Source organism: Amblyraja radiata, chromosome 7 (genome assembly GCF_010909765.2).
Source record: "Amblyraja radiata isolate CabotCenter1 chromosome 7, sAmbRad1.1.pri, whole genome shotgun sequence".
Classification (NCBI taxonomy): domain Eukaryota; kingdom Metazoa; phylum Chordata; class Chondrichthyes; order Rajiformes; family Rajidae; genus Amblyraja; species Amblyraja radiata.
This window is the reverse complement of record NC_045962.1, coordinates 62,268,074-62,295,240: the sequence shown is the minus strand read 5'-3', so window position 1 is coordinate 62,295,240 and position 27,167 is coordinate 62,268,074. Positions and strand designations below refer to the sequence as shown.

At 42.0% G+C, this 27,167-nt stretch overlaps 1 protein-coding gene across 1 annotated transcript in view; it reads right to left on the bottom strand.

Moving 5' to 3' along the window:
- Positions 1-27,167, bottom strand: part of thsd7b (thrombospondin type 1 domain containing 7B) — a 789,171-nt gene that overhangs the window by 418,708 nt on the left and 343,296 nt on the right. Inside the window, exon 6 of the mRNA XM_033024685.1 lies at positions 5,189-5,344. Within this exon, the coding sequence (XP_032880576.1) occupies positions 5,189-5,344 (156 nt within the window). The remainder of the gene's footprint in view (positions 1-5,188; positions 5,345-27,167) is intronic.

Here is a 27,167-nt window from a genome sequence, read left to right as displayed (position 1 = left end):
TACCCAACTGATGGTTTTCTATCCACCATTGGCTTTCATGTTGGCAAAAGTTTGGCAAACATTTTAGTAAGGATATTTTGTACAGAAGATCTTTGGACATCTATGTCAATTACAATTTTTAACTTTCAGTTTCTGTGATGCTTGTACGATAATGGGCAACCTGGCTGCTATGTCGATGTATGCTCCTCCTTTGGTGCAACAATGGTTTGTTCCTTTACATACAAGATCAGTTAGCTTTTAATTCTCCAAAATGTACACTGCATCCACTATCATTTCTAATGGCAAGCACATGAAGTTGCTTTTCCTCTTAATTTAGAGAACTTTTATAAATTGGTATTTTCTCTAACACCTTGTAGAATCTACACTAATTTTGCTGGTTGCAATTCCAGTTTAATAAACAATTTGGTTAGAATTTGCCTCTATTAGCATAGTGATAAATCATCCGTTTATTTTTAGCTTAAAATATCCATTAGTCAAGGCAAGCAGCATTAAATAACCCATGATTGATAAAACAACAATCTCCATACAAAATTTACAAGTGCAAATTATGTCTATCATGTTTTAACTCTTACTTTCTGGATGGTACTCCAGGAACACTATTTAATATACTTGATCTATTGTTACTCAAGTAATTGCACACAAATACATATAAAGATAGTCAGGAACAATCCAAGTAATGGTTAAATAAAGCACTAAATTGTGTCAGAAGAGTTGGCATACAAAAGGTTTTTATAAATTCAAATGTCATAAATGTCTAATTATTTTAATACATTCAGATGCAGAGCATATATTAAACCAAGAACCATTTCACGGTTACCAATTGCCAGCTGAACAATACACAACAGTGAAGTTATAAATTTTCACGAACAGCTGAAGTATCGTTACTGTCGTTTATATCTCTCAAGCAGTGAAAATCATTTAGGGTTCGAAATAAATTTACTCTCTACATGCCAGAACAATAGTTCATTTGAGGCCATCAAATTCTAAAACTGTCAGCAGAATTTCCTGAATTAACTTTGCTATTCACCTCTCAAAAGGGCAAGGGAATATGCTTCCCATTCTCCTCCAATCGCTCGCTGTACACTATGATTTGACACTATACAAGAGCTATTCTTTCTTTCTCGTCTGATACATGAGATTACAGCCTGAACTTGTCATGATGATAATGATTATGCAAATAAATCACCCATGCAAATTATTTTCCCTACATTCCAAGAGAATGAGTTGAAGCAATAATTCATGATCATAAAGAATTAAAATTTTAATTGCAGCCTCGGCACAAGTAAATAAATATAACACAAGAATGGAGATTTACCAAAGGAAGTCAAAGAGTGCATTTAAATTTCCTAGATTGAAACTAACTAATACTTATACTCAAAGCTAACAATAACTAAAACTGTAACGTCCAAGTTCAGGAGCATCTTCTTTCCAACAACCATCAGGCAATTAAGCATTGTAACCTCCAGCTAAGCTCTGAACTACATAGATTTGAGGGGCGTTGTCTTTGTCTTTGCACAATTCTGGTGTAGATTTGCTACCTTACAGCACCAGAGACCCATGTTTGATACTGACTTACGGTTGCTGTCTGTACGGAGTTTGAACGTTCTCCACATGACTGTATGGATTTTCCCCAGATGCTCCGGTTACCTCCCACATTCCAAAGACATACATGTTTGTAGGTTAATTGACCCCCAAAAGAAATTTGTGTAAGTGTGTAAGATAGTGCAAGTGTACAATGGATCGCTGGCCGGTGCAGAATCGGTGGGCCGAAGGGCCTGTTTACTGTCTCTAAAACTCTAAACTATTATTGTGTATTTGATATTATATACTGAACTTCCTTTTTTGTTGGTTATTATGGTGTTTATAGAGCACAATGTTTATATATATATTATGCAGTGGAAAGTAAGAATTTAATTGTTCCATTTTGGACAATAAAACTCTCTTGATTCTTGACACTCTAATGAAGATAATAGTGAACCATAGAGGAAAAAGTAACAAAAATATGAAAAAGATGATTAGTAAAGAATCTAAGGAAAATTGATGGACATGTGTGAGAGGTAGTTTCAGGGTATGGAACTGATGAGAATGTTGTGCTGCGACACAGCATGGACCAATAAACCAAATAGCCTACTTCTGCATCATAGCAAGGATGTAAACAAACCAATCGCCCTCTGAAACAAAATGCAGAACTAAACATGATACCATTGTACGGGTTAATGTAACAATGCATAATGAGAATGACATAAACTTATTTATTGTTATTAAGTACTTCTGCTTTTAATCTCCAAAATTGCACTTACATGTGACTGATAACTGTATTAAAAACCACCAGTTGCCTTTGTCCTGTTCTTTTAGTATTTACTCCTTATATTCATTGTCACATTTTTCTCACATTTTACTCCTCCCGCACTTCTACCTTTCAAACCTTCTTGTCTATTTTTATGCATTATTATATTTAACATGTGAAAATGTTGCCTAATCACTTGTTGTTACTTCCAGCACCTTCAAGCAACTTGATATGTTCTGACTCAATGCATTTTTAAATAAATACTAGACCAAGTGCAGACTCGTTGGGTCTGTTCCCGCAATGCACGGTTGCGAGGGGAGGGGGCGGCCTGAGATGTCACACACACACGAACCAACCTCTCACACACACACACACACACACACACACACACACACACACACACACACACACACACACACACACACACACACACACACACACACACACACACACACACAAACACACACACACACACACACACACACACCCACCCACCCCCACACCCACACACATTAACCACCCCTCACACACACACACTAACCACCCCCATTGATATTATATTAAGAAGGGAGGAAAGGGGTAGGGCCACCCAGCAGCTGTCGGCCTCAGTGAGCCTCAGCTCCATGGCCTCACATCCTCGGTGCTTCAGACCCCGAGTACGGGGAGGGGGGGGAGGGTGGAGTGAGCGGGCGGGCGTGATCCCGAGTGAGCCTGCGGGCCGCCAGCGAGGACGGCGAAAAGCAGCAGGGGGACCAGACGATCTGCGGCTTCCGCCAGCGTGATAGAGCCGGACCGGGGGAGGACGGAGAAGTGGAGGAGAGCCAGGCGGCAGTAGCCGTTATCGTCGCGCGGGGCAAGGGATGAGAAGGTGGCCAGCGGGAGGCGAAAAAATGACTGTGGGGGGGAAGGATTTTATTAAAAATGTGTACAAAAAAATGACTACATTTAATGAGTGGATTTGCGAATGTAAAAGTAAAATCGCTAGCAAAATGGTAAAAATCTCGGCGTTTTTGCGTCTTATTTTATCCTAAATTACGTTATGTCACAGTCATCCTCTGACATTTATCCACTAACTCAAGACTTTCTTAAACGATTGTCCTTGATGAAAACTTATCTCCCACCCCTTTGCATCATTGCTACCTTAATTCTACTCAATGGCTGAAGTATCCTCATAAAAATATTACGATTCAATGGCTGACAAGTGCAATTATCTCACAATTTTATATACTTCTATCAGGTCTCCTCTCAACCTCCGATGTTCCACAGAAAACAATTCAAGTTTGTTCAAACTCTCCAAATAACTAATACCCTCTAGTCCTAGCAGTGTTCTGCACCCTCTCCAAAACTCCACTTCCTGTAATACGTTGATCAGAACTGCACACGATTCTCCAAACTCGGCATAACAAAAGTCCTTCAAAGCTGCAATAATGCTTCCTGAATCTCATACTCAATACCAAAACAGATGAAGGCAAGCCTACTATATGCCTTCTTTAACATTCTATCTACAGTACCCTCCATAATGTTTGGGCCAAAGACCCATCATTTATTTATTTGCCTCTGTACTTCACCATTTGAGATTTGTAATTTAAAAAATCACATCTGTTTAAAGTGCACCAGATTTTATTACAGGGTATTTTTATACACTTTGGTTTCAGCATGTAGAAATTACAGCTGTGTTTATACATAGTCCCCCCGTTTCAGGGCACTGTACTTCTCAATGGTAAAATTGCATGCTAATCATTTAATTTCTTTATTACATCGTTTAGCATCATAATAGGCCAACTTCAACTTTCTCTTTGAAATACAATCCTGTTATCTCTCTGTTCTCCCAAACAATAATATTTTGCATTTATTTAGTTGATGTAGCACAGCATGCACATCATATAATATTTTATATTTATGGTATGCACATACATACTATACACATTTTATTCTGTTATTAAGCCAATGAAGATATGTTTCCAGGGGATTTTAAAGAAGGAGATAGGTTTCAAAAGTAGAAGGGACTGAAGAGATAATGCAACAGTGACAGGCCTGGACAAAGCCACCAATAATGGTGAAGGGGAGATACAAATGAAAGCAAAATCAGAGTTCCAGGATGCTCTCTTGGACTGGTGAAGGCTCAAAAAAGGGGAAGACCATCAAAGAAGTGTTTGAGTGAAGAATTTGCAGCATTGAGAAATTGGATGTGAAGAATGTCTGAACATGAAAATTAGTGACTTATAAAGATAAAGAACAGTCTTGCAAAGCACAGGACCTCAGACGTTTAAAATAAATGTTGTTGATTCATGAAGATTTTAATATTCTGAAGAACAGACATTCACACCATCAACAAAATAATTTGCCCGACATTCCATGAATCTAATTCATCTTGTTGACACCCTTTTGTCTATTCAAGCAGGAGCACAACTAATCCCTGAGGTTCAATTAAATATCTAGGTTCATTCTGTAAATGTTGCCTTGGTCTGTTGGTTGCTGATAATAATTTTGCAGCTGTATAAATTCCTTTTGAATTACAGCTGGTTAATGTGCACATCATTCATGGGGCATGACAGATGTTAAATGGCGAATGAGCAAGAAATGTATCTTTGCTAAGAGAAATGAAAGGCTTTTCTTCTGAGAAACAATCTAAATCCAGCAAGTTCAGAAAAAAAAAGAGAAATTAGATTAAAGTAATATAAATATTAACATTTCTAATTAAAACGTGTTATTATTAACAATGCATCTTAGGATCTCTGGTACATTTCAGCATGACTGGAAGTAACTGTTGGGAATTGATCACACGCAAAACTTTAAATCTGATAAGGCTGTGAGTCAGACATCGAGATAATTAGCTACAATTTCACACTGAAATAAGGAGGGTACATCTATATTAAATCAAATTACATTTTAAATAAATACCTTTACTTTTTTGAGGCTCTTGGCAGTTCTCAGGCATGCAGGGACTCCATGAAGTCCAAGCTGAAACAAAGCATTCGGTCGTACAGGCAATGTTGCAAAGTTGTGAAGTAACTTGAGTTGGTTCTGTGCACAGGCTGTGCTCCACTGGTCTAGATACTGAAATAAATTATAATCAAGTTATTTCATTGCTTTTATTCGATATTGCTAAATGTGCTTAAAAAATCAATGTGAAAATTTGCGAAGTCAGGGTCAAGAAAAATAAATATATATATATTTTTAATGTGAATAATACACTCCACCATGGCATGTGCCCCCTTTCCCTGCTGGCTATACATATTAGTGACAGAAGTTAGATCTGTTTTCACAATGGTAACTCTCAGTAAGCTATTGACCCTGGTGGAATCGTAGAACCCCAGGACCGATTCTGAAATCATGCACCAATCTACTGACCACAGTCTTCATTAACATTTGCAACTGCTAAATTCAAGAGTCTACTTACCCAATCTACTTCAAATATATAGATTCATAGATATATAGACAACAGGTGCAGGAGTAGGCCATTAGCCCTTCAATCCAGCACCGCCATTCAACATGATCATGACTGATCATCCACAATCAATACCCCGTTCCTGCCTTCTCCCCAAACCCCTTGGTTCCACTAGCCCTAAGAGCTCTATCTAACTCTCTTTTGAATACATCCAGTGAATTGGTCTCCACTGCCATCTGAGGCAGAGAATTCCACAAATTCACAACTCTGTGTGAGAATGTTTTTCCTCATCTCAATTCTAAATGGCCTACCCCTTATTCTTAAACTGTGGCCCCTGGTTCTGGATTCCCCCAACATTGGGAACATATTTCCTGCATCAAGCATGTCCAATCCCTTAATAATGTTATATGTTTCTATAAGATTCCCTCTCATCCTAAATTCCAGTGAATCTGCATCATTACAGTCCCCAAGGAAAAAAAAATGTTGTTTCAATGACTACCACTAATATCAGACTACTATAATGAAGTGATTTAAAGATTGGTTAAACCACGCATCTGTGCCAGGCTCCTGGACAATCTAGACCTCTTGAAATTTGTGTATGGGAAAGATAGGTCTTTGGAGGATGGCATCTTCCATGAACTACATTCTGCTCTGGACACCTTGATAATAAGAACACCTATTGCAGGATGCTATTTATTGAATAAAGCTCAGCCTACAACAACTTAATGCCGAATACGTTAATCCTTAAACTGCTGGACTTTGACCTTGGAGCCTCCATCTGCAATTGACTTCTGCTCATCTTGACCGGTAAATTTTAGTCATGACTGCCTGAACCTGCAGAAAGTGGTGAACATAACGCAGTCTATCTCCATGGTGCTTTGCGTCAAGAAGCCTCAAAGTATCGCCAAGGATACCTGCTGCCCTTGTCATTCTATCTCAGATATAGAAGTTTGAAAGTAGAAAGAAAAACAAACTTAAGAGTGTTTCTTCCCCACTGCTATCAGACTCCTGGACCAATCACTAATTCACAGTCCCTTCCCAGAGGTGCTGCCATAGGCTCTTACTCTTAAGACTACCTCATTCTGTTATTCTCTTTTGGGAGTTTTGTACTAATTCAGGTATCACTACAATTAATCACAATAATCCTTGCAACGTTCGGTTGTTTTGCACTTGTCATTGTATTTATTGTTGTGCCCATTGTACTTATTGTTTGCTCTATGATTTTCATACAAACTCGGAATTTCATTGCACCCTGATGTATATGATAATGAAATAAACCAAATTAAAAAAAACATCATCACCATTGTAAACACCAAAACTACATGCACCAAGAAAAACGATGTTATTGTCCTCTAATTTCCCTCTCTTCCTTATTTAAATGGGTCATGTTCTTGACAGGTGATTCAGCTAATATACTGGAGATGAAGCGAGCCTGAGAACAGCCAATATTGTGGCAGTCTATTTGCTCAAATAATTGCTCTATTTGCTTCTATTTAAAAAAATCCCTCTTTCAGCTTCCAATAGAAACAAGCAAAATACAATTTAAAGTGGATAGTTACTGATAATTACTGATAGTGGATAGTTACAAGGTACTGATTGTGGATGATCAACCATGATCACAGTGAATGGTGGTGCTGGCTCATAGGGCCAAATGGTCTACTCCTGCACCTATTGTCTATGTCAATTGTCTATTATCTATTGTCTATTGTTATATATCAAATGATTTTTGGGACATATAACATATCTCCAGCCACCCATCAACATCACTGCCTACAAATATAACTGACAGTAGATTTTCTATGGTCTCATTTACAATCAAGAATATATGTGCCAATTTTAAACACACCTCTCCTCCCTCAATCACCCCCACCCCATTGCCCCAAACTTACACCCTTCACTTAGCAAGAACCAAAGTAGGAGCCAGGGAAGAAGTTAAAACCAAACAAAAAGCATATCCATTTTTGTCTATGCAGGGATTTTGCGGCAAGCCTGCAACTTTTGCATTTGCAGGGATATATGCAGCAAGCCTGCAAAGTCAAAGTTAATTTTATTCATCACATGCACCCGAAGGTGCTGTGAAATGAATTTGCCAGCATTGATACACTTAAAAAGAACACACAATACACAATAAAATTTAACACAAACACCACCACAGCATTCTTAGCAGTGGTGGAAGTTCAGTCAGTCCTCCTCCTTTGTTCATCCGTGGTCGGGGCCATAAACCCTCCGTAGTCGCTGCCAAGGACGTCCTGATGTACAGGCCCTCTGGTCGGGATGATCAAAACTCCAACGTCGGGACGGACAAACACACTTGGAGGTCCCGAATTGGCAAGGGTTCGCCCGCTCCACGATGGAAAGGTCCACACTGCGCCTGCTGCTGATGCTCTTGGCCCGACTCCAGGAAAGGCCACTAGAATCCAAGCTGTTAGGCCGCGAGGGAAGCGACATGGAAAAAGTTGCCTCTCCGTCGATGAGGCGACCAAAAGCGGTTCCCCCCTTTCTCTCCCCCCACACAAGACACACCAAGAGACACCTAAACTAACATTAGACACACCAAAAAAAAAAAAAAAAATTTGAAATAACGAACACGCTGCTGCAGAGACCTCTAAAGATAGACTGAGATGAATTTATCAAGGCAAGATCTGCTATTTTCTGCAGCCTAAGTAGAGACTTCAGCACCAGATCATGGAACTGAATTTTTGACACAACCATAACTCTATAGTGTGATATCTAAATAACAAATAAAAGCTTTATCGGTGGAGAGTTCATGGGAAAATACAGCTTAAAACCTATTTGTTTTTGGGGATTATGTTAGCACTTGGCAGAAATACAAACAATGGTTAGAAGGTGATTTGCATGTCAGTATTTTAATGTTCATTTTTGCTTCCCTTCAATTTGGGCAATGACTTCATTCTTTGCTTGCAAATTGTATTTAACAAGTTGTCGGGTGTCTGCAGCCCAATTGTTTGCCTCGCCTTTTTTGAACAAGTTTGTGTTCACAAAATGAATTTTGGTTGTTGGGTGTCTGCAGCCCAATTGTTTGCCTCGCCTTTTTTGAACATGTTTGTGTTCACAAAATGAATTTTGGTTGTCGGGTGTCTGCATTGACTTCATTGCCCAAATTGAAGGGAAGCTAATGGATAAATGTTCTTTTGTCAAGATTTATAAAAGACTAGACTAAGTGGGACCCGTTGGGTCCTAGCATGACACGGGAGGGCTGGTCACCAACGCAATATTCCACCTCTCCACCAATTCCAATATTGCTCACCAGTGGGGGTGGGGGGGGCTGTCTGTTGCGCTAGTATGGGTGTTGCGGGCCGAAGGTACTAATTTCTAGGGGGCTAGTATAGACATTGTGGGCCGTATGGATGCTTGGGCAGGCATCTAACTGTTGCAACGAATTTTAAAAGCAAAGCCAAGGTAAACAATTGGGCTGCAGCCACCCGACAACCAAAATTTATTTTGTGAACACAAACTTGTTAAAAAAGGCGAGGCAAACAATTGGGCTGCAGCCACCCGACAACCAAAATTCATTTTGTGGACACAAACTTGTCAAAAAAGGCGAGGCAAACAATTGGGCTGCAGCCACCCGACAACCAAAATTCATTTTGTGAACACAAGCATGTTAAAAAAAAGACGAGGCAAACAATTGGGCTGCAGACACCTGACAACCAAAATACATTTTGTGAACACAAACATTTTCAAAAAAGGCGAGGAATACAATTGGGCTGCAGACACCCGACAACTTGTTAAATACAATTTGCAAGCAAAGAATGGGAAGCCTTGCAAACCTTGTCAATCTGTTACTAAATACATAGAATGGATCGGATGGCTGCAAACCAGACATACACCTCGTAAATAGTTTGTAAATAATGTTGCAGCGTCTGACTCTGCTAAGCATTGATTGGATGGGGGTGTTGAGCCTTTCTGAGATTTCTGTTAATCAGAGTAAATGTTTCCAAGTTGACTTCATCTCGAAGTCCGTTATGAATACAATGTATTGAACTATTGTATCATTGGGTTAGGGAAATGCCTGTTATGTATGGGGTTAATCGATATTTGTAATTAGGTGATTAAGAGACAACCCCCGAGTGGTTTGGCCCTCGAGTTCACGGGCCCGCGACCACGAGGCTCAGGGTCGATCTTCTGGAAGAGCGCTCAGGACCAAGTACCCTTTTGGAGTGCCTCTGTCTGTGCGAGGCTTAGATGGCTTGAACCGATAGACGCAAGGATCGAACCTGCGGTGGAATAGGTACAGTGTGTAATCTGTGATGCTCTTTTGGTAAACTAAAATTTAGTTGATTCAAGTGCTTGATTCTGTGTTTTATTTACTGAAACTAGACTGAGGGGAAGTTTTGAAACGAGCAATTATCAGCTGCCTGACCTGTTGAGTTTTTCCAGCATTGTCTGTTATAATTTTAATTGTTTCTGACTATTTTTTAGTTTTTTAAATATTTTTAAACGCGTTCATAGATATTTGGTGTATTAGTTGTGAAAGGAATGTTTTGCTTTAAAATTGTTAGCTCAACAAGTACATTGTCTAGTGATTGACTGGTCACTGGCTTTAAACGTTAAAGTAAAGGGCAGGACATGTAGGAATAATGAACTCTGGATGATGACAGAAATTGAGGATCTGGTCAAGAAAAAGAAGGGAACACAGGAAATATATAGGCAGCTGCGATCAAGTGTATCCCTGAGGAGATAAGGTAAGAAGAAATCAGGAGATCAAAATGGGAACATAGGATGGTTCTGGCAGATAAGATTATGAAGCATTCATAGATTTTATAAATAAATTAAGGGTAAAGGGTAATGAGAGAAAGAATAGGGCATAGCCTAATATCTGTGATAGGAATGTTACTGGAAACAATTCTGAGGGATGAGATATATATCAATTTGGATGGACAGGGGCTCATTAGGGATCGTCAGCATGATTTTATATACTGGAGTTCGTATCTTATGAATTCGATTCAGCTTTTGACAAAGTAAACAAGAAGGCTGACAAGGCTACTGCCAAAGATGCTATCTGTGTGGACGTTAGCAGGGCTTTGGATAAGGTTCTGCATTGTAAGTTGTTCTCGAAGATTAGAGTGATTAGCACCCAGGGAGACCTAGCTGACTGTGTACAGAATAGGCTTCATGGAAGGAAGCAGAGGGTGGTGGTGGAAGGTTGATTTTTGGATTGGAGGTCTGTGACTAGTGATGTGCCTCAGCAATAGGTGCTGGGCCCATTTCTGTTTGCCATCTATATCAATGATTTGGATGAGAATGTACAAGGCATGATGAGTAATTATTTCTTATCTTTTATATACTGAACTTCTTTTTTATTGTTTATTATTGTGTTTACAATAGACAATAGACAATAGGCAGTAGGTGCAGGAGTAGGCCCATCGGCCCTTCGAGCCAGTAGCGCCATTCACTGTGGTCATGGCTGATCATCCACAATCAGTACCCTGTTCCTGCCTTCTCCTCATTTCCCTTTACTCTGATATCTTTAAGAGCTCTCTCTAACTCTCTCTTGAAAGCATCCAGAGAATTGGCCTCCACTGTCTTCTGAGGGAGAGAATTCCACAGATTCACAGCTCTCTCGATGAAAAAGTTTTTCCTCATCGCTGTTCTAAATGGCCTCTCCCTTATTCTTAAACTGTGGACCCTGGTTCTGGACTCCCCCATCATTGGGAACATGCCTCTAGCATGTCCAATCCCTTAATAATCTTACACGTTTCAATAAGATCACCTCTCATCCTTCAAAATTCCAGTGTATACAAGCCCAGCTGCTCCATTCACTCAACATATGACAGTCCCGCCATCCCGGGAATTAACCTTGTAAACCTACGCTGCACTCTCTCAATAGCAAGAATGTCCTTCTTCAAATTAGGGGACCAAAACTGCACACAATACTCCAGGTATGGTCTCACTAGGGCTCTGTACAACTGCAGAAGGACCCCTTTGCTCCTATATTCGATTCCTCTTGTTATAAAGGCCAACATGCATTGTAAAAAAAAATAATAAAAAAAAAATAAAGGCCAACATGCCATTCGCTTTCTTCACTGCCTGCCATACCTGCATGCTTACTTTCATAGTCTGATGTACAAGGACCCCCAGATCCCGTTGTACTTCCCCTTTTCCCAACGACGCCATTTAGATAGTAATCATCCTTCCTGGTTTTGATACCAAAGCGGATAACCTCACATTTATCCACATTAAACTGCATCTGCCATGCATCTGTCCACTCACTCAACCTGTCCAAGTCACCCTGCATTCTCATAGCATCCTCCTCACAGTTCAAACTACTACCTAGCCTTTGTGTCATCTGCAAATTTGCTAATGTTACTTTGAATCCTTTCATCTAAATCATTGATGTATATTATAAATAGCTGCGGTTCCAGCACCGAGCCTTGCAGTACCCCACTAGTCACTGCCTGCCATTCTGAAAGGGACCCGTTAATCCCTACTCTTTGATTCCTGTCTGCCAACCAATTTTCTATCCACGTCAGTACTCTACCCCCAATACCATGTGCTCTAAATTTGCCCACTAATCTCCTATGTGGGACCTTATACAATACAATACAATACAATACAATACAATATTTATTGTCATTTGAGCCTCAGTGAGGCTCAAACGAAATTCCGTTTCCACAGCCATACAAACAAAGACAATTTTCTACAGACATACACACAATTTAATTCACACAAACATCCATCACAGTGAACCCACTGTGATGCAAGGCAAAGTCTTTTCTCTCCCCTGTTCTCCATTTTTCTCCCGATGCCCAAGCCCCAGGTGGGCGATGATAAGTCCCACGGCCATTTTAGGCCGTGCCGGGCGATTTACGGCCCCGCTCCCGGTCTAAAAGTCACAATGTTGGAGCCCCCGGCGGGCGCTGTAATGTCCCACGGCCATGAAGCCGCACCGGGCGATGTACGGCCCCGCTCCGGGTCGTTCCAACCCCGCGACACGGGCTGGAGAAGTCGCGTTGCGGGAGCTCCGGGAAGCGGTCTCTCCACCCGGACCCGCGAGCTCCCGATGTCCCAGTCCACCGGACCTGCGGCTGCGTTGCTGGAGCCTCCGAGCCTCAGGAGTCGAGTCGCAGCAGCGAGTCACCACCGCTCCCCACGCTCCGAGGCCGGCCAGCCCCACGATGGTGAGTAGTCCGCAGCTCCACAGTCTCCAGAGCCCCCGGGTCGTTCAGGTTGGAGGCCGCTCCACGGTGCTAGGCCCCAACGACAACGGAGATCCGACAGGGAAAAGGTCGGGTCTCCCGGACAGGGAAGAGATTTTAAACAGTTTCCCCCTCCCCCCCCCCCCCCCCCCCCCCCCCCCACCTGCCCCCCACATATACACATTTAAAATCAGTATTAAAAAACACCAACACTACATTTAACTAGACAAAAAATAAAAAAAAGACAGACAGGCTGTAGGGGCCGCTGCAACGGGTGAGTCGCGCCGCCAAATGCTTTGTGAAATTCCAGGTACACTACAGCCACTAGTTCTCCCATGTCCATTTTCCTAGTTACATCGTCAAAAAAATCCAGAAGATTAGTCAAGCATGATTTCCCCTTCGTAAATCCATGCTGACTCGGACCAATCCTGTTACTGCCAATCAAATGAGCTGCTATTTCATATTTTATAATTGACTCCAGTATCTTCCCCACCACCGATATCAGGCTAACTGGTCTATAATTCCCCATTTTATCTCTCCCGCCTTTCTTAATAAGTGGGATAACATTAGCTACCCTCCAATCCACAGGAACAGTGAATCTATAGAACATTGGGAAAAATGATCACCAATGCTTCCACAATTTCTAGAGCCACTTCCTTAAGTATCCCGGGATGTAGACCACCAAGCCCTGGGAATTTATCAGTCTTCAGTCCCATCAGTCTACCCACACCATTTCCTGCCTAATGTGAATTATAATTTACAGAGTATTATATTTACATATCTGCTGTGCTGCTGCAAGTATGAATTTCATTATTCCATTTCATGACAAATGACAATAAAACAATTTCTTTCATCACTGCAAACACATATGTTTCATATTCTAACCTTTAGCTGGTGGAAATCACTTCCTAACTTGTATCCCGCTATCTTCCTTTAATTGTCCTCAAAACCTAATATTTAAAAAATGTTTGTTATCCTCCCCTAAAATCTCTTTGATACTTTTCAATACCAAATTTTGCTAAGTAACGTTGTTCTGTATTCAGGAAAATTGTTGCAATGCTAATTAGGCTACAACAATACAAGTTTTTGATAAAGAAACTCTCAGTTCTGAAAGTTAATAATGTTGGATCTTGCTATCAAATGTAATATAAAGTGCAATGCCAAAAAAAAACATTTTGAAATGATCTTGTATAATTTTTAGTTAATTTAAGCATCTTTGTGCAAAACAAGTACAGTAGCTGTCATTACTACAAACTGCATTGAACCACTCACAATGGTAGGTCACAAAGGAATCAGGCATTCACACAAATAAGGTGTAGGAATGGAGCAATTAATGAGCTTGCAAAAAATATAATTTGCATCAGCTGTCAGGGTGTGAAGATTTGGCAAAAAAATTAAAATGACGTGATTTAATTTTCAGTTAACATCACCTGAAATGTAAATTATGCTGGTTTGGGCCTTACTTTATTTCGGGATTTAGAACATATAAGAATTGTTTAACTTACCAGAAGCTGAATGTTTAATGTATCACACATATCATCTTGAAATGTTCTTGAAATGAATGTGTGTTTCTACCAATGTCATTAGCACTATTCTTGAGCTCCCGTACTGCAATAAATATTGGAATACCCAAAGGGAAGAAGAATTTATTTTTATATTGCAGCGATAATGTGCCTGCTCTGATATTTTCTTTTTTGATATTGAGTGCACTCTAATAGCTCACAGAAGTAGAATTATATTCTCTCCCATTTGCCATGATGCATCACCAAAGCAATGTGGAAACAATGTTAATATAGTTGCTCCAACAGACCGAGCACATAACATTCTCAATATGGAAACCGTGCCATTTCCAATATTATCTGCACTGCTGCTCCCCAAACCCAAAATGGCCATTCATCAGTCATTCAGTTGTCATAACCAAGATATCTATTAACATAGATGGTCTTCTGGCAGTGCTCTGTGGTGTTTTTAGTCTTTCCTATAACAATCTTCCTACCGACCATGCAGTCACATTAAGATGGGCCACAGCTGCACAGGTACCAGAAATTAAGTGGTAACTCAGTCATTCCATTTCTTGAAATGTGCAGCAATAAAGCATCAACTATTCATGTGTCAGTGATTTTATTTTTTCGGATAATATAAAGGCTGCTGTGTTTCCCCGAACCTTGCCTCTTCAATGTTTGTTATCACAATATAGATTGCAGTATTCTCAGATGTGTTGAATGTACACTGGCTTCATATACATTCCCTTTACCAGCCCATGATGAATGCTTTCTGATTAGAAGTATGAAGGACAGGGCCTTGATTTTCAATGACCCACATAATGCTATTTTCTCTGATGACTGTCATAAACTCATTAAAATGTGTTCATCCCGATTTATTAATTGGCACTAAATGGTACTTCATTCTACTAAACCAAATTGCATTTTGAACACATCAGCACCATAAATTGAATAAAGCTGTGCAGTGACACTGCTAAAAAACACATACCCAGTGTTTTAATTCAAGGTATAATGTAGGAGCCAGAAGCAACATCTTTTACCATACTGTAATTTTCTATCAGTTGGAAAAGGACGAGTTTTCTATATTTCAATATCTGCTTAAAATCTGCTTGAGGTCCATGATCTAATATAGCATTATCCAAGAAAAAACACTGACTAGCCATTGTAGACACCACAGTGATCCTGTTTTAAACATATGCACAAACAAAAATGATCTGCCAATATTACAGGCAATGATCCTTCAGGTGTTGAGAGGTGTTGAGAGTTCTCATGATGGTAATAAGGAATGAGATTTCATGTTGAAGTGGTGCTTTGCAGCATGAGGAATTAACAATGTATAGGTAACTTGCATATTATAAAACATAAGTACACTTCTGATTTTTGAAGTCAGATATAATTTGGGTAGCTGCGCTAACAAGACCAGCTTCATGAGATAAGTTCTTTGGTGATAACTTATGTCCAAAGTTGGAAAACATCCGTCGGGGCATATTTAGAGATAACTAAAGGCCCTGTCCCACTTTCCCGAGTTAATCACCAACATTTTTCAACATGTTGAAAAAACGTCCCGACTTACCTGATGCCCCGAGTTCCTACGGCTGGCATTACGAGCCGCTACGAAACATCTACGGACTCCTACGGGCTCCTACGGACTCGCTACCGACATTACCCGACATTCCCCGAGTTCGAATCAAGGGGAAAACTCGGGAGAGTTCGTGAGTAACTCGGGAAAGTGGGACAGGGCCTTAATGCCACTCCAGGGCTGTCCCCAGAGCAACAGAACTGACTCCCATATTTCCCCATGGTTACCTGAGGGCCGAGATAGATCGCGGGGCTTGTCTCAACAGAGGCCCGGGAGCCGTGACAGAGGGAGGAGCGACCTCCGTGTGGTGAGTTAAAAACCCATCGCGGGGCTTGTCTCAACAGAGGCCTGGGAGCCGTGACAGAGGGAGGAGCGACCTTCGTGTGGTGAATTAAAAACCCATCGTGGGGCTTGTCTCAACAGAGGCCCGGGAGCCGTGACAGAGGGAGGAGCGACCTTCGTGTGGTGAGTTAAAAACCCATCGCGGGGCTTGTCTCAACAGAGGCCCGGGAGCCGTGACAGAGGGAGGAGCGACCTTCGTGTGGTGAATTAAAAACCCATCGCGGGGCTTGTCTCAACAGAGGCCCGGGAGCCGTGACAGAGGGAGGAGCGACCTCCGTGTGATGAGTTAAAAACCCATCGCGGGGCTTGTCTCAACAGAGGCCCGGGAGCTGTGACAGAGGGAGGAGCGACCTTCGTGTGGTGAGTTAAAAACCCAACGCGGGGCTTGTCTCAACAGAGGCCCGGGAGCCGTGACAGAGGGAGGAGCGACCTTCGTGTGGTGAGTTAAAAACCCATCACGGGGCTCGTCTCAACAGAGGCCCGGGAGCCGTGACAGAGGGAGGAGCGACCTTCGTGTGATGAGTTAAAAACCCATCGCGGGGCTTGTCTCAACAGAGGCCCGGGAGCCATGACAGAGGGAGGAGCGACCTTCGTGTGGTGAGTTAAAAACCCAACGCGGGGCTTGTCTCAACAGAGGCCCGGGAGCCGTGACAGAGGGAGGAACCAAAATCTGCAACGTTCCATTCGCAGATCTCACTTCCAGAGAAGGAGTCTGGTGGAAGCCTCTGATTGGTCAAACGGACTAGAGGAAGCAGCTGATTGGCTTGTATCCCGGGTACGGCTTTATTGTATTCGGTTAAGGGGGAGAATGAGGGCCAGGGCAGTTTACTGTTCCGGATGTCAGATGTGGGAGGTCTTGGAGTCTGAGTGCCCTCCAGACGTCCACATCTGCGCCAGGTGCGTCGAGATGGGGCTCCTAAGGGACCGTGTTAGGAACCTGGAACAGCAACTTGATGACCTCTGTCTGCTCAGGGAGAGCGAGGAGGTCATAGATAGGAGTTACAGGGAGGTGGTCACTCCAAGACCACGGGAGACAGAAAACTGGGTCACGGTTAGGAAGGGCAACGGGCAGAGGCAGGGACTGGTGAGTACCCCGGTGGCTGTACACCTTGAAAATAAGTACTCATGTTTGAGTAAAGGTGGGGGAGACAGCCTACCTGGGGGCAGCGACAGCGGCCGGGCCTCTGGCATAAAGACCGGTCTTGTTGCTCAGAAGGGTAAGGAAAAGAAGAGGAGGGCAATTGTAATAGGGGACTCTATAGTCAGGGGGTCGGATAGGCGATTCGGTGGACGCAGACAGGAGACCCGGATGGTAGTTTGCCTCCCTGGTGCCAGGGTCAGGGATGTGTCTGAACGTGTCCAAGAAATCCTGAAATGGGAGGGAGAGGAGCCTGAGGTTGTGGTACATATAGGTACCAATGACATAGGTAAAAAAAGAGAAGAGGTCCTGAAAGAAGAATTTAGGGAGTTAGGTAGAGAGTTAAGGAGAAGGACTGCAAAGGTAACAATCTCAGGATTACTGCCTGTGCCACGCGACAGTGAGAGTAGGAATGGAGCGAGGTGGAGGATAAATGAGTGGATGAGGGACTGGTGCAGTGAGTATGGATTCAAGTTTCTGGATCATTGGGACCTCTTTTGGGGAAGGTGCGACCTGTACAGAAAGGACGGGTTGCACTTGAACTCGAGGGGGACCAATATCCTGGCGGGGAGATTTGCAAAGGCTACTGGGGAGACTTTAAACTAGTATGGTTGGGGGGAGGGACTCAAATTGGGAAAGCTAGCAGTCAGTGTGTGAGGCAGGAGGCAGAGAATGGTAGGACTCTGACCCAAAATGTAGGTCAGAGAATAAGAGATGGTGGGTTTCTTAAATGTGTATATTTTAATGCTAGGAGCATTGTAAGAAAGGTGGATGAACTCAGAACCTGGATTGACACCTGGAAGTATGATGTTGTGGCGATCAGTGAAACATGGTTGCAGGAGGGCTGTGATTGGAAACTAATTATTCCCGGATTTCGTTGCTTCAGGTGTGATAGAATTGGAGGGGCAAGAGGTGGAGGTGTTGCATTGCTTAACAGGGAAGATATTACAGCAGTGCTTTGGCAGGATAGATTAGAGAGCTCGTCTAGGGAGGCTATTTGGGTGGAACTGAGAAATGGGAAAGGGGTAACAACACTTATAGGGGTGTATTATAGACCGCCAAATGGGGAGTGAGAATGGGAAGAGCAAATATGTAAGGAGATTGCAGATATTAGTAGTAAGCACAAGGTAGTGATTGTGGGAGATTTCAATTTTCCACACATAGACTGGGAAACACATTCTGTAAATGGGCTGGATGGGTTGGAGTTTGTAAAATGTGTGCAGGATAGATTTTTGCAGCAATACATAGAAGTACCTACTAGAGAAGGAGCGGTGCTGGACCTCCTGTTAGGAAATGAGATGGGTCAGGTGGCAGAGGTATGCGTTGGGAAACAGTTCGGGACCAGTGATCACAATACCATTAGTTTCAATATAATTATGGAGAGGGTCAGAACCGGACCTAGGGTTGTGATTTTTGATTGGAGAAAGGCTAACTTTGAGGAGATGCGAAAGGATTTAAAAGGAGTAAATTGGGACATTTTGTTTTATGGGAAAGATGTGGAACAGAAATGGAGTACATTTAAAGGTGAAATTTTAAGAGTACAGAATCTTTATGTCCCTGTTCGGTTGAAAGGAAATAGTAAAAATCGGAAAGAGCCATGGTTTTCAAGGGAAATTGGACACTTGGTTCGGAAAAAGAGGGAGATCTACAATAATTATAGGCAGCATGGAGTAAATGAGGTGCTTGAGGAGTATAAAGAATGTAAAAAGAATCTTAAGAAAGAAATTAGAAAAGCTAAAAGAAGATATGAGGTTGCTTTGGCAAGTAAGGTGAAAGTAAACCCAAAGGGTTTCTACAGCTATATTAATAGCAAAAGGATAACGAGGGATAAAATTGGTCCATTAGAGAGTTAGAGTGGACAGCTATCTGCAGAGCCAAAAGAGATGGGGGAGATATTGAACAATTTATTTTCTTCGGTATTCACCAAGGAGAAGGATATTGAATTATGTGAGGTAAGGGAAACAAGTAGAGTAGCTATGGAAACTATGAGATTCAAAGAAGAGGAAGTACTGACACTTTTGAGAAATATAAAAGTGGATAAGTCTCCAGGTCCGGACAGGATATTCCCTAGGACATTGAGGGAAGTTAGTGTAGAAATAGCAGGGGCTATGACAGAAATATTTCAAATGTCATTAGAAACGGGAATAGTGCCGGAGGATTGGCGTACTGCGCATGTTGTTCCATTGTTTAAAAAGGGGTCTAAGAGTAAACCTAGCAATTATAGACCTGTTAGTTTGACGTCAGTGGTGGGCAAATTAATGGAAAGGATACTTAGAGATAATATATATAAGCATCTGGATAAACAGGGTCTGATTAGGAACAGTCAACATGGATTTGTGCCTGGAAGGTCATGTTTGACTAATCTTCTTGAATTTTTTGAAGAGGTTACTCGGAAAATTGATGAGGGTAAAGCAGTGGATGTTGTATATATGGACTTCAGTAAGGCCTTTGACAAGGTTCCTCATGGAAGGTTGGTTAAGAAGGTTCAATGGTTGGGTATTAATGGTGGAGTAGCAAGATGGATTCAACAGTGGCTGAATGGGAGATGCCAGAGAGTAATGGTGGATGGTTGTTTGTCAGGTTGGAGGCCAGTGACTAGTGGGGTGCCACAGGGATCTGTGTTGGGTCCACTGTTGTTTGTCATGTACATCAATGATCTGGATGATGGTGTGGTAAATTGGATTAGTAAGTATGCAGATGATACTAAGATAGGTGGGGTTGTGGATAATGAAGTAGATTTTCAAAGTCTACAGAGAGATTTATGCCAGTTGGAAGAGTGGACTGAAAGATGGCAGATGGAGTTTAATGCTGATAAGTGTGAGGTGCTACATCTTGGCAGGACAAATCAAAATAGGACGTACATGGTAAATGGTAGGGAATTGAAGAATGCAGGTGAACAGAGGGATCTGGGAATAACTGTGCACAGTTCCCTGAAAGTGGAATCTCATGTAGATAGGGTGGTAAAGAAAGCTTTTGGTGTGCTGGCCTTTATAAATCAGAGCATTGAGTATAGAAGTTGGGATGTAATGTTAAAATTGTACAAGGCATTGGTGAGGCCAATTCTGGAGTATGGGGTACAATTTTGGTCGCCTAATTATAGGAAGGATGTCAACAAAATAGCGAGAGTACAGAGGAGATTTACTAGAATGTTGCCTGGGTTTCAGCAACTAAGTTACAGAGAAAGGTTGAACAAGTTAGGGCTTTATTCTTTGGAGCGCAGAAGGTTAAGGGGGGACTTGATAGAGGTCTTTAAAATGATGAGAGGGATAGACAGAGTTGATGTGGATAAGCTTTTCCCACTGAGAGTAGGGAAGATTCAAACAAGGGGACATGACTTGAGAATTAAGGGACAGAAGTTTAGGGGTAACATGAGGGGGAACTTCTTTACTCAGAGAGTGGTGGCTGTGTGGAATGAGCTTCCAGTGAAGGTGGTGGAGGCAGGTTCGTTTTTATCATTTAAAAATAAATTGGATAGTTATATGGACGGGAAAGGAATGGAGGGTTATGGTCTGAGCGCAGGTATATGGGACTAGGGGAGAATACGTGTTCGGCACGGACTAGAAGGGTCGAGATGGCCTGTTTCCGTGCTGTAATTGTTATATGGTTATATGGTTATATGGTTATGAGGACTGGTCATGTGGCTACCAGACCCAACACAGGCAAGGAATTGTTGAATGAGTTGATTAGGCAGGGCAATGTCAGAAGTGACTGCCCACACCTGCATGCACTAGGTTTGTTCAATGGTGATAACTACGTTGTTACCTTTTGGTGAAGCTGTATTTCAAATTTCAATGCATATATATATTTATATATATAAATGATTCTGCACCATTAGTGAGTGTCTATACACCATGCCACAAAATCATTCAAATACATTTCTGTTTGATCAAGGTACAGGCTCATAAAAGTGCTTCTCTTGTTTCAATGTTAAATTAATAAATTCATAGCCTGTTTTATAGCCCATATCCACATTACAATTTTTTTTAAATCTTAGTTCATCATTCAGGACGATAAAGCAGGATTTTAAAAAGGTAGAATGTTCTTCTTTGTTTGTTAGAAAAAATGTACTGGGCCTGTACTTCCAGTATCTCTTATTTATGGATCACTTTATTGGCTGTTACAATCTTACCTAACAATTTTTTGTTCCACTTCAACTAACTAGATCCCTATTCATCTCATTAAAGTTAGCCCTCCCATTTCTCTGTCAAGATTTTACGGTAATTTTCTCCATTACCAATCTAAACATTAGGATATGATGATCATTATTCCTCAAATATTTTTACTTCCTCTCACAATTGTCGCAGGTCAACACTGCTGTTTCCTTCCCGTGTTGAAAGCAAATTGATCAAGGAGGATCTGCTGAATACGTCAACATTCTTCCTCTTTTTAACCATATTCTCTAATATGAATCCATTTAATGCTGGGTTAATCATTCTCTTCAAATATCAATGGTAAATAAGGTATATAATATACTTGCTTTTATAGGTCAGGGTATTGAGCATAAGAGTCAGTAGGGCACAATGCAGCTCCATAGGACTTTGGTTAGGCCGCATTTGGAGTATTGCGTGCTGTTCTGATCACCCCATTACGGGAAGGATATGAAGTTTTTGGAATGAGTACAGAAGAGGTTTACCAGAATGATGCCAGAATTAGAGTGCGTTAGGTACATGGAGAGGTTGGACAGACTTGGATTGTTTCTTTGGAACGCCTGAGGGTGAAGTGGAGGCCTGATAAAAGTGTATAAAAATTAGGAGAGGCATAGATACTATCGACAGTCAGAACCCGTTTCCCAAGATGCAAAAATAGATACTAGAGGGCATAGCTTTAATGTGAGAAATGCGAGGTTGAAAGGAGTCAAGAGTCAAGAGAGAGGCAAGAGTTTTATTGCCATGTGTCTCAGATAGAACAATGAAATGTGATGAGATGTGCATGCAACTTTTTTATGCAGAAGGTGGTGAGTGCCTGAATACACTTCCGGGGATGATGGTTGAGGCAAATATGAAAGAGGTATTTAAGAGTCTTTTGGACACACAGGAAAGTGAAAGATAAGGATTATGTGCAGGTAGGTAAGAGATTACCTTGGCATCATGTTTAGTACAGATACAGTGGCTGCTCTTGTCCTGAACTGTTCTATGTTCTATCACCATTCAACTGTTCTTCCACATCACTGTATTTTAACCCCTGCTGATTTGTTCCTCCACCTCCTTCTCAGTTTGGTGGCCTGCAGATTACCATTCTTACAATGCTACAATGCCTGTAGACTGTCATCTCGAATTTTCTCCATCTACTTCATCCAAAACCCTTTAGTTTAGTTTAGTTTAGAGGTACAGTGAGGAAACAGACCCTTCAGCCCACCGAGTCCGCACCGCGATCTCCACACATTAACACTATCCTGCACACGCTAGGGACAATTTTACACTTACACCAAGCCAATTAACCTACATACCTGGACGTCTTTGGAGTGTGCGAGGAAACCAAAGATCTTGGAGAAATCAAAGATCTCGGAGAAAACCCACTCGATCACGGGGAGAACGTACAAACTCCATACGTACAGCACTCGTAATTGGGATCAAACCTGGGTCTCTGGGTGCTGCAAGCACTGTTAGGCAGCAACTATACCACTGCACCACTGTGACCGCCCTTCACTTTAATGCTAATTTATACTCGGACTCCTTTGTGCACCTTTTTCAACTTTACTTCTGCTTTGTGCATGTGCCAATCAACCTACCATTATTTTGTTTGTTTTCCCAGTTTCATTCACATATAGCATCTTTGAGGACTTTCTTCATAACTTCCTTTCTCTGTAGGATCCTAGTTTGTGACTTCACTATGTACATGTTTCCATGAATTTTAGCTCATCTCTTCCTCACCTCCCTCCCGTCAAGCCCCAAAAAATACTTTGCATCCTCTTTGTACATCACCCTGGTATCAAAGTGGCAACACATCACATTGTGCAGGGAGGAACTACAGATGCTGGTTAAAACCGATGACAGACACAAAAGTCTGGAGTAACTCAACGGGTCAGGCAGCATCTCTGGAGAAATGGAATAGGTGACGTTTCAGGTTAAGACCTTTCTTCAGACTGAGAGTCGAGGGAAAGGGGAATGAGAGATATAGACGGTACTTAGGATAAAATGTGTGGCACACAATAGGCCATTGTTGGGATAGGTAATAACGAGTAAAGGGCCTGTCCCACTTTGGCGACATTTTGGGCGACAGCCTGAAAATAAGTTGTTGCATCGTGGTCGGGTCGTGACGCTGCGTGACGTGTGGTGATGCATGTAGTGACGCATGGTGACGCGCGGTGTCTCCCTGTCGCCCCTGGATTTTGAACATTCCACCTGGGTGTTTCATCATGTCGTGCGCCCTGTCCTTTTCCTGCGGGTGACGCCCGGTTAGGGTTAGGGACCACAGATGGGCTATAAAATATTCTTCGTTCAATGCATGGATTTTAAACATGAATATATTAAAATGAATACAATAAAATGAATTGAGCAAATGAAAAAACATCTGAGTTGTTCAGTTTTATTTACAGATGTGTTGGTCCACTTCCAGTTCCATTTACTGTCTCTAACTTTTCACAGGGATGGATTCAGTGAGTGTAAACTGAACTCCCCTCTACCCCTTCCCTCCCCCATCCCTCCTTTTCCACTCCCTCGCTACCATTCTCCGCTTCCCTCTCCCCTCCCCCGTTTCCCCCTCTTCCTCCCTTCTCCGCGCTCCACTTTTCTCCCCCTTCTCCATTCCCCCCTCCTCTCACATCCCCTCCTCCCCCTCTCCCTCCCTTCTCCCATTGTCCAACCCCCCCCTCTTTCCCCATTTGTGGACCCAGCCTGTGACAGCTAGATCCCACTAATAGTACTGCACAAAGGCCACATCATCTGTTTTAGTAACATTGACTATGGGAAAAATGCAGACTTTGGGAACAACACCCCCCTCTGCCCCCTCGCCTTGCTGCAAAATGGGTGGTGGGTATTTAGACCCAGTGGCCAGAGCAGATGGGTGGCCCTGGTACATTGACAACATTGCCTGTCCCCAGTTGAAAAGCCCGCTGCCTCTGAGGGTTTGGAGAGACCATTGGAAGAGAGATCTGCCTCTGGGACAACTCATGGCCAACAGTTTAGTTCCCATGCAGAACATTGGGGGTTCGAGTCCAACCCTGGGGCACCTGTGTCACATTTAGTTCAGAGATACAGTGCCCTTAGACCGACCGTGTCCGCACCGACCAGCGATCCCCGCACACTATCCCACACACGCTAGGGATAATTTATACTTATACCGAGAATATCAACCTAGAGTTAGGGTTAGGGTTAGGATTTCCTTCCGCACTCCAAAGGTGCACAGGTTTGTATAAATTGTCCCTAGCGTGGGATAGTGCGGGGGATCGCTGGTCGCAGGCTGGGTCCGCAAATGGGGGGCGTCGGGGAAAGTGGGGGGGGGGGGGGTTGGAGAATGGGAGAAGGGATGGAGAAAGGGAGAAGGGGATGTGAGGGGAGGGGGGTTGTTGAGAAGGGGGAGAAGAGTGGAGCGGGGAGAAGGGGGGAGGGGAGAAACGGAAGAAGGGGGTGGGAGGGGGAGGGGGAGGGGAGAAGGGTAGGGGGGGTGGAGGGGAGTGGGGAGTTCAGTCTACACTCACTGAATCCATCCCTGTGAAAAGTTAGAGACGGTGATTGGATCTGGAAGCGGACCAATACAATTGTAAATAAAACCTCTTCTAGATGAAATGGGCCTGACTCAACTCTTGCACAGAGTGTCTGGGTCAATGAAAGTGAAGTGTTTGCTTTGATTGATTGCTTTCTAAAGGTCATGTAGCTCCTGATCTTCTAGGCATGGAATCACCGCAACGTTGGCTGCATTTACCCATTTCTGCTTTTTGTCTCCTGCCTCACTGTATTTACAGATTGTGTTGGAGTACATCCACATTGATGTTCTCTTCTGATGGCCCTCTAGTTTGGGTTTTGAAAGTACTGTCAATTTGCACACATTTAAATATTTATCTGCATTTAACTCTGTCTTACAGTCAGTGTTTGTTCAGGTTGGATGGCCAGTTTCTACCAATAATCTAATCTTGAATGAGCTAAAAAATCTTAGCTCAAATCATAAAAGTAGGAAAATATTCTCCCTGTTCTCATTGTGTGTAAATAACTGTTTCAGTACAGTTAACTGAATTAAATGAATATTTCCTTGGTTTCATTTAAGAGCTTTCTGTCATGATACAATTATTTTCCCTTATGATCAGTGAGATATAATAACATCTTTCATTTTCTCTTGTTTATCTGCCTTGAATAAACACCTTGTGCCAGAGGTTTCACAGTGGTTGATCCACATTGGCTTCTTCTTCTGTTCTTTGACATCAAATAAACCAATTTTCATCCAATTTGATTCGATCCACAGAATATCAAGAAATGGCTGAAAGGTTTCACTACAGCAAAAGCTATCACATTTGGCTAATAGTTTTTGGAGTGTGATCATAGAAACATAGAAAACTAGGTGCAGGAGTAGGCCATTCGGCCCTTCAAGCCAGCAACACCATTCAATATGATAATGGCTGATCATCTAAAATCAGTACCCCGTTCCTGCTTATTCCCCATATCCCTTGATTCCTTTTGCCCTAAGAGCTAAATCTAACTCTCACTTGAAAACATCCAGAAAATTGGCCTCCACTACCTTCTGTGGCAGAGAATTCCACAGATTCACAACTCTCTGGGTGAAGATCTTTTTCCTCATCTCAGTCCTAAATGGCCCACCCCGTATTCCATGTACAAGTCTTTTAAATGTCAATATCATATTAAAACCCCACATACTTCACACAACAACGTACAGTATTTTAAGAATATCTAAAGAAAGTATGAGAGTTTTTTTGTTAGATCACTGATTTCCGTGTTTTGGATAGAATAATGTACAAAACAGGACAGTTTGTGGTGTCACAGATTACAGCTTTGGGATTTTTGCATCAAATTACACATGGGCCAAAGAGCCAAATTTTGTGTCAGATTCCAAGGGCAATAATGTAGTTTCACCTACGTTACAACTGCAAAGTCAAGGCCTAATTTAAAAGAAGCAGCTTGCTCACAGTGATGCTTGAATGTTCTTTTTGACTTAATGTTTATTTAATGATTTTCAGCAAAATAGACTTTTTACATTTCTTCACTCCAGATGTGCTGCCTGATCCGCTGAGTTACTCCGACATTTTGTGTCTACCTTCGATTTAAACCAGCATCTGCAGTTTTTTCCTACATACTTTTTACATACGTACATAGATAGTTTATAGAATTGCAATATTAAATGGAAATACTCAATTCAACTATCAGGGTGATTTATAACCTTTTGAGAGGAACTATTCTCTGTCGCAGCTTCTATCACCAAAGGTGGGCCAAATCATAATGCTGTAAACCAGCATCTCAATTAGAAAGATCTGTCTACATGCTGAGTCTGTTTATCTGCCCAAATGTTACAAGTTTGTTAAAATTGCCTTCACACCATTCTTGGGTCTGTTCATTTTCAATTAACAATCTGGCTCATTTACTTTGAGAGCTTCCACAGGGAAATAACATAGTCATATAACTGTGATGAATGGAAACATCTCCAGCCAGCCTCAAAAAGGAGGAATGTGAGTATTTTTCCCACAATTATATAGTACACACGTATTATTCGCTGGAATCAGATGCAGAATATTCCCTGAGTAAAACTGCAGTAAAGATGTCAGAATCATAAATTCTCATTTTAATGCTCAATGTTGATATTGAGGCAAAAGTAATGTTGCAGTATCTG